The sequence below is a fragment of the Triplophysa rosa genome, unplaced genomic scaffold (assembly GCF_024868665.1).
Source record: "Triplophysa rosa unplaced genomic scaffold, Trosa_1v2 scaffold10_ERROPOS467815, whole genome shotgun sequence".
Taxonomy (NCBI): Eukaryota; Metazoa; Chordata; class Actinopteri; order Cypriniformes; family Nemacheilidae; genus Triplophysa; species Triplophysa rosa.
This window is the reverse complement of record NW_026634036.1, coordinates 88240-100939: the sequence shown is the minus strand read 5'-3', so window position 1 is coordinate 100939 and position 12700 is coordinate 88240. Positions and strand designations below refer to the sequence as shown.

The 12700-nt window shown below is 35.4% G+C and overlaps 1 protein-coding gene across 1 annotated transcript in view; it reads left to right on the top strand.

Moving 5' to 3' along the window:
- Positions 1 to 1011: 1011 nt before the first annotated feature.
- Positions 1012 to 12700, top strand: part of LOC130549365 (solute carrier family 2, facilitated glucose transporter member 5-like) — a 31596-nt gene continuing 19907 nt past the window's right edge. The window contains exon 1 of the mRNA XM_057326570.1: positions 1012 to 1116. Coding sequence (XP_057182553.1) covers positions 1072 to 1116 — 45 coding nt within the window. The 5' untranslated portion in view covers positions 1012 to 1071. The remainder of the gene's footprint in view (positions 1117 to 12700) is intronic.

Here is a 12700-nt window from a genome sequence, read left to right as displayed (position 1 = left end):
ATTTCAGTATTGTCAAATGTTAGTCATAAGACTTATCAAAAGTGAGAGTAAACACACTTATTTAGTTTATACGTTTATGCAAAGCACGCATAACACAATATTGAAAATTGTTCATTTTAATTCTTGTCATTAATTACGGCCTTAAATTAGGTGTGTGTGATAATTTTTAAGGTCTTGACAGCATGATAAGCTAAGATCACAGGACATGTGGTTTATACATTCATGCATTTTATTACATCCATAGTTAATGGTTTGGTAGTGATCTGAAAGAGTTTGTAGTCATGAAATATTACACGGAATTCCTGAAACAGTTGTGCTTGCTTACAGTTTATTACCGATTTGTGGCAATGCAGTTACAGTTTATGTGTATATTTCAGATTTCAACCATGATGAGATGCTGGAGATATGGGTTCATGCAGAAGGGTCAGTGATATATCAGTCAGTTGTTTGTGTTAAGTACATTTCCTATATCAACCATCTCCATATGCAGAATACAGACACAGCAACAGCACATCAGAATTATAACTTTTCTGTTTAACTGTCTCTTACAGTTTTCCTTTAAATAATTGCTTTTATTGACAAAAAAATTACAGTTTTTCATAAGGTATCTATCTTACTATCCATGTGAAATGCCACTAGAATGAAATAAGAAAGCATGGTGTCCTGGTATAAGTGTACGGATGAGCATAAGAAACGTTTAATCATTAATAAACAAACTGCATGTAGGAACTGTTACTTCTCTATCGAACAGACCATACACTCAAGCATTAAAGTCCTCAAATATGAACAAAGAGTTAACTCACACGGGTTAACATGTGACAGTGTACTGTTTAACATTTTGACCTTTTAAAATTGTGAGAAATTGTTGTGGGCAGGGCTTGAGTCAGCAGCGAATGGTTTAACAGAATGTCTCCCTCCTCTCTGTTTAATGGGCAGCATTCCACAATAATACAGCACGCCGTCTTTCCCGAAATAATCTGCGCTGGGACGTGGTTGCTATAAAGTTGGAATCGAATACACAATACCCGGTCTTATTGCCCTTTTAGTCTGAGAACAGCTTTAGGCTACTAAATGGCGGGTGAGGTTTTGATAGATACTAATGGGAAATGTACAAGGGTAAGTCCAGTTTTCAAATGTATTATTATTATTATTATTACAGTCAGGTGTGTCTATTTGACGTTACCTGAATTTAATTTTAAAGGCTTTACTCTGAATGTGTTAAACAAGCAATATTGTCTTTACAATTATGTTTTAAAATTTTACATTTTAAACAATTAATTTATTTTAATTGTGTTTTGTTATATACCTGTTTATCAATGGTTGATAATGCCTTATTTTACAGCACTAAATTACTGTGTGCCCAAATTAATATTGTTAAATTACGTATCTAACCGCACATTGCGACCGCTAACAATTATCCTAAAATACACCTCTTCCTTAAATATAATCTTTTTTATCAATAGTTTTTGTACTGTATAATTCTATTGCATGCTTTTCTTTATTCAGTGAAGCAAAACTAAACTCTTCCCACTTGCAGTGAGTTGTGGATAAAATCAGTTGTTTCAGTGTGCATGGATTTGCATTTAAATGTTACACAGCTAGACCATCCGGGAACTTTAAGAATACACATTTCAACCCTTACAGAAAAGACACATAAAATTCACATGTGCAAAAAACACAAGTGATCACATGTGAAATTTGTGTTTATGGAAAACTGTTGTGTGAATCCCATGTGACTTCCCAAGTGAAACCCATGGAATCACATGTAAAAACCCATGATATCACGTCCACCATGGGGTGATATATCTCAACATCACGTCACCATATGATGCACATGTAATCCCATGGGATTCAAACAAAAGTGTTCCAAAAACACACATTTGTTTTTGCACATGTAAAGCACGTGAAATTTGGGTGTCTTTTCTGTAAGGGAACATACTACCACATAATTTTAAATACCAATTTGGACCTCTTACCCTCAGGAGCAGTCTGCATCTGTAGAGGTTTATTTTCATTCACTGTTAAAGGTCATTTATGAACATCTTTGCTTGCAACATAGTGATATAGGTGCTGTTAATATAAAAAGCCCTTATCTATTTGGCGACATGCTGATTATTAAGTAGCTTGTAGGAATGGTGACTTATGTTATTTCAAATGTTTTATGGAAGAGGAGGTTTTATGAAAACTTTGTGCTGCAGTAATTCATACACTGTAAAAATGAAAGGTTCTTTGAGGAACCATTTGGGGTTCTTCACATTGCCACACCGGCGGAACCCTCAGGGGAAACTCAAGGCACCGCTTCACGAAGGGCGGTTCTCTGAGGAACCCTCAAGGCTTCTTGGGGATCCCTTTTATTAAAATGGTCTGGAACCATCTTGGGTGCTTCAAGGCACCATTTCACAGTTTATACTTGCTATTCACAATATTTTAATATGCAGAAATACTACTTAAAGCAAATACAAAGCAAACAGTTTATTGATAAACAACAACAATTTACATTGAATAAATATTCACAAAATAGTAAATATTGTACATTACAATTCTAAATTCATGAAATCAAATGTATAATTAATACTGTGTTGGTGATATTTTTATAAATGAAAACAACATCTTAACAAAACTAACCAAATAATTTGCCTTAACTTTAAATATAAATACAGAAATATTTCAGGTACTTTGTACAAATGTACAATTGTAAAAAAGTCCAGCAAAAAAGTAGTCTCTCATAGCAAGGCCTACACCCATGGTAAAGTTGTAATTTGCCAAAAAGCAAATCCTTGCGAGCAAGAAAAAAACAATGCTGTTCTCTCCAAATGGGTTTCCTGCTATTACCAGGTGGTGTGAGGATCCAAAGTCAAAATAATTTCTATAGTGCATTTCACAATTTTGTATTGCTAAAGTAGATATGTATTTATGGCAAAAAGAGAACAGGAGCTGTGGCTGTTGGCCTTAGGTGTCCCTGGGAACAAGACATGGATACAAAAAAGAGGGATTAAGATAACATCTCAAAACATTACATTTAATCATTTAGCACATCACAAATTGGTTTACAAATGTAACAATAAACTAAATATTACAATGCCTGTTAGTCACTGCTTTGGTCTATGGTTAAGGAGTACAGTAGGCTATTTATATCAACAATCCACTTTATTCCGATTTTTTCATTGTCAGTGATAGGGTTGCACGGTGTTCCGGTGCATCGCGATGCTAAAGCTTCAAAATACCGGTAGTATCGTAGTACCGTAGTTAATGTTGCATATGCGCATTAATATTTATTTGAACACTTACACCTGCCTTTTTGCGGTGTTTATCTCCTAAATGAATGTGTGTTTTAAATGTCTCGGGCGAGTTGATGATTCAAATTGGCGATTTGAACGAGTTGGTTAAATGATTCACTAACTCTACACTAACTAAATTGACGCCACCTACTGGCCGTTTTAGTTCTGCATTTAAAGTAAGCCTAATATTTCCCTTTATAAAGACTGCTGTATCAATTAAATTTGTCCAACATTTGAATTAGTTCCTACGTGAAAAATGATCTAGTGTACTTTAGTATTTACTACAGTAAACTACTAAAACTCATAGATACTAGTGTTTTTGAGTCTTATCATAGTAAATATTTAAGTATACTACAGTATTTACAAATGACTAAATGTAAATGTATTTGCTACAATTTATCAAATTACTACAGTTAATACAACAACATATTCTAGTGCAAAGTATAATAGGCTACAGTTTACTATAGTAAATGCAAAATGTTCAATCTAAATCTGAGTTTTTGTGTATAGATTTGAATTATATGGCACAGCATCGTGATACTACTTGGTTTCGAGATACTTCAGCTGGTATAGTATCGTAAGACATGTTTATGGTACCGTGACAACCCTAGTCAGTGAGTGTTTTTACATGTGCAAATATAACAAATAACATAACAATAAAAATATCATAATAAATATAATACTTTTTTTGTCTACTCAACTGGAAAATACTGAAAATTCTGAGGAAAAAGGATAAAAACAGAACTGAATATGATAAAAATATTTAATTACAGGCAATTTATGTAACATGGGTGGGGAAACCATTCAACACAAACAACAAGAAAAAAAAGAGCTATACATTCACTAAAAGTGAACATAATAGCTAAAAGTGGCTAAAAGTCATTGTTTGTCATTTAACACCAATTTAACGTTAGCCCCACAAGCTTCATCATTAACTTATATTCGTTAGCATCTCGGCTAAAACAAGCGCTGTCTACACTGTATAAAATAAGTAAACGGTTTAAACAGCCAAAAACGGCCATACAATTAGACGTGTCAGAGTACACATTTGTATAAATAGTATATAGTTAATATATTTCAGTTATTTATATATTTTTACTTTACTTACCTCCAGTGGGACAGTCGAGAGGTTGTTGCCATCCGTTATTTTGAATTCCCGCCTGTGGCGCGAGAGGACACACCGGTGAAAACTCGTACACCTCGTGTGTGCCAGTCAGATGTTTGATCGCCGAGGGAACGGCGTATGACATCAAAGCACAGTGAGAGCCATTTGTGAACTGACTGCCCTGTATGCTTTAGAGATGCTATTCTAATGCCGTATGCGTTTTGTCATAAGGTGATCGGTCTGCGCAGAGCTGGAAAAAGTTAAACACACATAATACTAACGAAAGCGCCACATGCCTTGACGCTGCGACACTGGGCCAACAGCGCCACAGTACTGTGGAGGGCGAGACTGCACAATAAACACACAGAGCAGCTGCAGTTTGTTTGAATGGAAAACACAACAACATTACATTTTCAAAAGATTTCAGTGATTTAGGATGTTATGGAATGAATAGTTATTGAATGATAGTTTTGTCTCCAATTAATATAATATCAATATTAATAAATATAAAAGAATTAAAAGCTTGCTGAATTTTTTCAAAATAACACTTAGCCTTTTCTAATGTGCATGATTTTAAAATGTGTGTTCACATAGCAGGGACCACAAACCAAACTTTGGCCTATTCTTATAAAGCATCAAAATGATCAGTCTAAAAATCCCCATTTCATGCAGAATTTTGGGGGGTTCCTCTAGATACTGTCTTGTACAAGAGAGATTCTCCAGGAACCACTTACAAGTTTACAGATCTTACAAGAACCATTTTTTAGAATGTGAGTTCCTTCAATAACCCGCAAAGCACTTTGAGGTCCCAGTGTAGTGAAAAGGTGACTCCAGAACTTCACAACTGAATGTGGGGTTATTCAAGAATCTTCTAGTTCCTGGAAGAACCACAAAGACTATAAATGGTTCCACCAATAACCCTATTATGAGAAAAGGAGCTTTGAAGCACTTAAAATAAGGTTTAAGGTTCTTTGAGTACACAACAGGATATTTGAGGCACCTTTTATTTTTACAGTATACTGTAAGTAAACTTCTCTGTTTGTAGGCTAACTGTAATAATGTCAAGAAAACTGATCGTAAAGTGCATTGTACAGTGTACTGTTTCTGTTATCTACTCTGTCAGTGCTGCAAAGTTCTCAGAGACATACATTGTGTGTAAAGTGTACATATAAGTGGTGCGCAGGTGCGCATGAGCGACAAAAATAAAAATGCGCTCTGTAAATATGTTTAGAACGCTCATTTGCGTAATGACGTGATTGAAACCTTTTGATGCACAATCACTGTTTTAGACTAAATGTAATACTGGATAAGATTTCCGTTTGTACTGAATGCTGCCAAATCTACTATCTCGTTTGTTCCCGGTGATAAACGGGACCTGGGTGTAAATGATGAAAAACGGAGTATTGGTAGCTCCGCCTTTGTTGGTTGTGCTTTCGTTACTAGAGAAGCACGCGGCACGCGCAGCCTCTTTGAATGTCTGGAACTGCACTGCGCTGCGCTGCACGTCTACCAAAACACAGCTTCTCTTAAACTTTCTAAAAGGACAAGCTGTTTAAACTTGACACTTGCACGCAGCTTGTGTTTCTCTGATATACTCGATCCTAGCTCCGCACCGCAAGTCTCATGTGCGTTCGCACGTGCACTTCCCAGCAACCTGCCAAAAACCAAAAAGGTTGTCGTTTTAGGTTTCAAAATTGGTGTTGAAAATTAATATTTACTAATGTAAAAAGAAAAGCAAGAAGAAATACATTATCATTATGTTTTAAAAGTTATTACTTTAAAAGTAATGTAAATATCATCCCACTTTATTATTTTGTTTATTGTTCATTAAAAAGTAACTACTTTTTTACTTTTATTTTTAATAGGTAAATGTAATTTGTCACACTATGTGCAATGTGAGCACCAAACCGAATCTCCAGGTGCTCTCTTGAGAACCAGATAGAAAAACTTATGTGCACCCCTGATAATAAGGCCTTATGTTCTGTTGAACATACAAAGCTGCTACTTAAGCCTGTTTGGCTTTGAACAAACATAATCATATTGTTTTTAAGGCCTTTCAAAACAATTAGATAGATAGAACTAGATATTTCATATGAATGAACCTTTAACTTACACACACTTAGAAACAAAATGTATAGTATAATGCAATGTAAGTCGCTTTGGATAAAAGCGTCTGCCAATTTCAGAAATATAAATGTAATGTTAACTGTGTTAACAGTAAAGTAAACAGAGGCTTATTATTAAAGGGATGGTTCTCCAAAAATCATTTGGCAATTTTATCATAATTTTCTTGTTTTGTTTCCCTTACAGTTGCAATATATAGTGCATGTCTCTTCTCAAACTAAAAAAAGCGTAAAGTTCTCACAACAATAAAAATTCTACCATAATTTTTTATTATAATGCCATTAACGTTTACATTACATGTATTCATTTAGGAGACGCTTTTATCCAAAGCGACTTACAAGTTGGGTAAACAATTGGGTCAGCATTAGGACAACAAAATGCATAAGTGCAATAAAACATGTCTCACAAAGCCTACTACAGTGTACAGAGCTAAGTTTTTTAAGATTTGTTTTATATATAGATAGAGTAGAAAATATATAGAAGTCAGAAATGATCGGTCAGGTGCTGACAGAAGAGATGTGTTTTCAGCCGATTCTTAAAGATGGCCACAGAATCTGCCGATCTTGTAGCAGCAGGCAGATCATTCCACAAATGTGGATATTTTACCTTTTTGGGATGATTAAAATCTGTATATGACACAAAAGAAAATATTTTAAGGAAGGTCACAGTGGTTTTGTGTCCATACAATTGCAATCAATGGGGTCCTATGTTGTAAGGTTATCTACATTCTTCAAAATATCTTCTTCTGTGTTCTGTAGAAAAAAGTTATAGAGGTTTGGAATGAAATGAGGGTGAACTATCCATTTAAAGGAAAATTCTTCATCGTTTACTCACCATTATGCTTTAACAAACCTAAACCTGCCTACTTTATTTGTCTTGTGGATTACACAAGAAGTTATTTTGAGGAATGTGGGAATCAAACTGTTTTGGAGCACCATTGATCAAAAACTACTATGATAGTCAATGGTACTCAGAACTGTTTGGTTATAAGCAATGCATTTTTAGAGTGCATGCAACACATTCCATGTATTCCAAGTATTCTGAAGGAATATTAATGGGTCTGGTGGAAGAAAAAAACATAAAATGTATAATCACCTGAAGGAACGGTCATACACACAACAGAGTATCCTGCATCCTACTACTGTAATTGTGCAAATCTCAGCTAAATTGTGCAAACAACAGTTATTCGTACAGTTCAAGAGGCAACCAAGTGAGTTCTTTTGCAAACATCTCGCCTCATCCTATAGCCACAGTACATTGCATTACATTTAGTCATTTAGCAGACGCTTTTATCCAAAGCGACTTACAAAGAGTTTAGGGAACACTATGTCATACAGGAGCAATAATACAATAGGTGGCAATACAAAGTTACTGGTTTCAACAAAAGCTAGACCACTACCTGTTGAGAGAAAGAGAGGGTTAGTGTTTTTTTTTTTTCATTTGTCTGTCAAGTATTCACAGAAGAGATGGGTGTTCAGTAGTTTTTTTAATCTTGTGAGAGATGTGGTTGACCGGACCGAGTTAAACATGTTTGATATTTAGGATTTTAAATCGGGGTGATGACGTTGTTACTTTCGCAACAGCCAATGAGAGGCACATCTACAAGGTGATGGAGGTGACTGACAGACCTTTAAAAATGTCGACCGCGAAAGCTCCTGCAAGGGTACGTTGGACAGCGGAGATGGAAGAACAACTTGTGGCAACAGCATGATTGTCTATATAATGTATCCTCCAAAACATACCACAACCGCACAGATAAGGAAAAGAGCTGGGGAGAAGTCGCGTCGGTTTTAAATGTACCGGGTAAGTTAACTGCTAACGCGCAGCTTGTAGTTTCGTTCAACAGATTGTTATTTGGCTATAGGCATACAGATAACATGCGTTTATGTGTTTGTTTTTATGCTGTATCTTATAATCACATTGGCATTCATCTTTATTCTCGGCAGCAACTATTTTTTTTCTTCCGTTATTTATTAACATTAAACTTAAGCGGCTCGCCCAAAGCACAGTCATAACTTCAGCCCTAGCAAAAAGCATTATAGCACCCCCTGCTCAAAATACGTTCCCGCGGCTTTGGACAGACAGACAGAGAATCATTCAGAGAGCGACAAAGACGTTACACAACCGTTGCCAGGTGAGATCACGTGAAATTAACTTTGCGATGTCCCTTTGTTTACTTCTGTTTCCCGGTGAGATGACGTAAGAGGCGTCCTCTGGTATGATAATCTTAATATTATCCTGTAGTTTGGGTGTCTTAGAATGTCTTTTGATGTGCAATTATGAAATAAAAAAACTTCCAATCAAACTTTCTAAATTTTTATTTTTGCACTTGCTACCTTTAGGCTTATTTATAAACACAACTTTACGCCCCAACGTTTTCTTATCTGGACATTTCACATTCATAAATGCAAGTTTACAAAGGGCAAACCTATTTTTGTAGTGCTTGAAAAAGAGATTCAAATGTAGATGTGATGTCAACATCTAAAAATAGTAAACCCATTAAAACGGTTACTATTAGCTCCTTTTACAAAACTGCATATCCTATGGATATGTAAAATATGTGTAATTTAGTTGTACACTGATGAGTGTGAGCTTGTTTAAGATTTTAAATAAGAGAATCTGTCAAGATTCTCCTTATGTGTGTGCTGCAACCAGAATTTTTAATCTTTCCGGATTTTAAAACTCCTGTAGTCTGAGCCAGGTTTAAGATTTTAAATAAGAGAATCTGTTAAGATTCCCCTTATGTGTGTGCTGCAACCAGGATTTTAAAACTCCTGTAGTCTGAGCCAGGCTTTAGGAAGAATGTTCCACCAGGAAGGAGTTGTGAAGGAGAAAGAGCGGGAAAGCGATTTACTGCCCTTATGGGAAGGCAATACAAAATGATGGGGTGTAAGAGGGTGTGAAAGTATGCTGTTGCAGATCAGTGATAGTCCTGTACAGTGCCTTGTAAAAGTATTCAAACCACTACATTTTATTTACATTTTGTTATGTTGCTGTCTTATGTTAAATTACTTTAAATGGCATTTCTTTAAAATTATTCTAGACTCCATATATCATAATGACATAAGAAATACTAAAATAAGTACATTGCGTAACTATTCAACCCTTCAAATCAGTACTTGGTCAAAGCGCCTGTACAGCCCCAAATCTTTTGGGGTATGATGTGACAAGCTTTACACATCTGCATTTGGCAATTTTCTGCCATTCTTCTTCTCAGATCTTCTCAAACTGCTATGTTAGAAGGGGACATTTCCAGGTTTCTACAGAAATGTTCAATTGAGTTCATGTGTAAACACTGGCTGGACCACTCAAGGACATTGACAGAATTGTCCATAAGCCACTCTTGCATTGTTTTAAATGTGTGCTTAGGATCATTGTCCTGTTGGAGAACAAAGCTCCTGCCCAGTCTGAGGTTCTGAATACACTTGACTAGGTTTTCATTAAATGTATCTTTGTGCAGTTGAGCTTACTTTTAACCCTGACGAGTCCCCCAGTCTCTGCTGTTGCAGCTTTTATTGAGAGGTGTGTGCCTCTTCAAATCATACACATTCCAATAAATTTGCCACAGGTTAACTCCACTCAAAGTGTAGTAACATCAACAAGCAAAACGGGAATGCTTTTGCGCTAAGTGCCATGTGTCCCAAGTCTACAAATACTTATGCAATGTAAACATTAGCAAATGCAATACATGTATATGGATATACACATATATATATATACACACATATATATATAATAAGAATATCATGAACAAGTTCTTTTTCTTTTGTAATTTAATCCTAAAAAGCAAACTATTTTAAATTCAAGATTCACTAGCACAAAGTAAAATATTTCAAGATTATTTTTGTTATAATTCTGATAGTTATTCTGATAGAATATTTTCTCAAAGATGAATCAAAAAATTATTTACAAAACAGAAAAGTAAAAAATCTCCATATATGTTCAATTATGCACTCAATACTTGGTTGGGGCTCCTTTTGCACGAATTACTGCGATCACCCTCCATCAGTTCAGTTCAGATCACTTTTATTCATTTCACGAAGGCAATTTTGTTGCAGCACACAAGTATTCACATAAACAACAAAAACACACAATACAAAAAACAAATCCATTTCCTTCCTAAAAAGTTTTTACCTTAAATATTAAAATTTTACAGCTGAAAGGATAAAAGAATGTCTAACTCGATTTGTTTTACTAATCGGGGTTCTATAACGAATGCCGGAAGGGAGAAGGTTAAACTCATGATGCATTGGGTGGGAATCGTCTAACAAAATTCTCTGGGCTTTACCCAGAACCTGTCAGAGGTGTAAAGAGTACCTGAAAACCATACTTAAGTAAAAGTACAGATACCTTGCAGTGAAAATTACTCCATTACAAGTTACAAGTCACCAATTTCAAAACGACTTGAGTAAAAGTCTTCGAGTATCTGATTTGAACAGTACTTGAGTATTTTACTCATACTGAATGTAGGCTCAAAGCAGCACTAGTCCTCAACACTTAAGAGACATGTCAGTGAAAAACTAGAAACAGTCGATTCGTGAGGAGAGCAATCGCATTTATTTTCTTAAATCATAATAAGACTGAACACCTCAAAATTGCAACAAATCATGGCCGACATCATAACCTACTGTACGTCTATTACAAACACCCAAGTCTCATTTAAGCTCAACTGCTCATAAGTAAACCAAACTCCTTCAAAAAGGTCTCTTCAATATAACGGATAAATAAAGTAATGTTAAGTAAAATCAAAAAGTCAAAGCCTTTTTGCACTGGACATGCTGGTTTGGGCCTCATGGCCAGCTGCAGTCATGTCCTCATTTCACATACACTGTTAGCCCTTACCTGCCATTTCTACAGTAATATACTGTATTGGCAACACTGTTGCCGCTAGTTACTGTAGGTGTTTTACAGTAAACTACTGCAATGGCTGTTTGTATTAACTATACGCACTTAAGTCACACAGTCTTAGATGAACACGTGTAAATAACAGATGAACACAATAAATCTGTCAAGATTTCACCAGAGGAGAATTAAACACAAACATCAATAACATCTTCACATATTACAGACACCACTTTCACTTTATTTCTGTCATCTGTGTAAGATGGATCTTATTGAGATTGAACTCGAGTTCATAGTGGTTCAATTGTGTTTTAAGTCACCATTATGGCGATCAGTGTTTGCTTTGGTAGGACTCTTTGACTTTCTTGTAGCTTTAAAATGTACACTTATACAATAACACTGAAAGGGACTTTACAGTGTTTGACTTTAAAGGCAGTCCTGCATGTTCAGAAATTTGAAGAGACAATTTGCTCAAAAGTAATATGAGGTTTTATTATCAGATGTGAAAAGCTGTAACAAAGCTTTGGGTTGTCAGACGACCTCCGAAAAACCAACAACCTCAAATATTCAAAAACACCCATATTTATAAAGTATGTGACGTCGCTCGTATCTTCTGACTCCTCCTCTGCCTTTTAAGGAGTGCTGCTCCGTTTCCACCAATCACCGTGAAGTCCTTTTTCTTAGTTCCTGTAAAATAACATTTCAAAACGTATATCCTGTGGTCAATCGCCAGTCCTTAGGAATGTTCTCCCTCCCCCAAGGAGTGGTCTCCTAAAAACAGTTTATTGTGGCCGGACAACACACCAACATTCTTAACATTCTTTTAGTAAAAAGAAAACACTTAATCATCTAATGTTTTTAATTATATAGCGTTGTTTCTTAATCCTATGATTCATTAAAACACATCACAACTCATGATTATACTTAGAACATATGCAATGGATTGATTCATAACATTTTTTGTGAAAAACACTCTTTGTGTGTGTGTGTGTATTGATCTAGATAATTTATGGCTCCAACCCCCATTTGCCACAGTAACTATTTTACTGAGTAAGATAGCAAGCACACGACAAAATCACACAGTTAATGAAACAAATGAAAGAAAACACTTATTGATTATATTGATATTTAAATCATACTTCTATCTAAAAAATATTCCCACAATTCCCTCTCTTGACCTCGAAAGAGGTCACACAAAATCCTAAATCAAATGTATATGATGTGCTACTCCCTTTTGTGTATTCTATCTCTATTCCTCCATATTTCAGTAAGCACTTGTCTGTTGATGTTATTGACCTTCTATGTATAGTTCGCGGTGTGGTGCTATTACCTTCCTTACTTTTTTGTATTC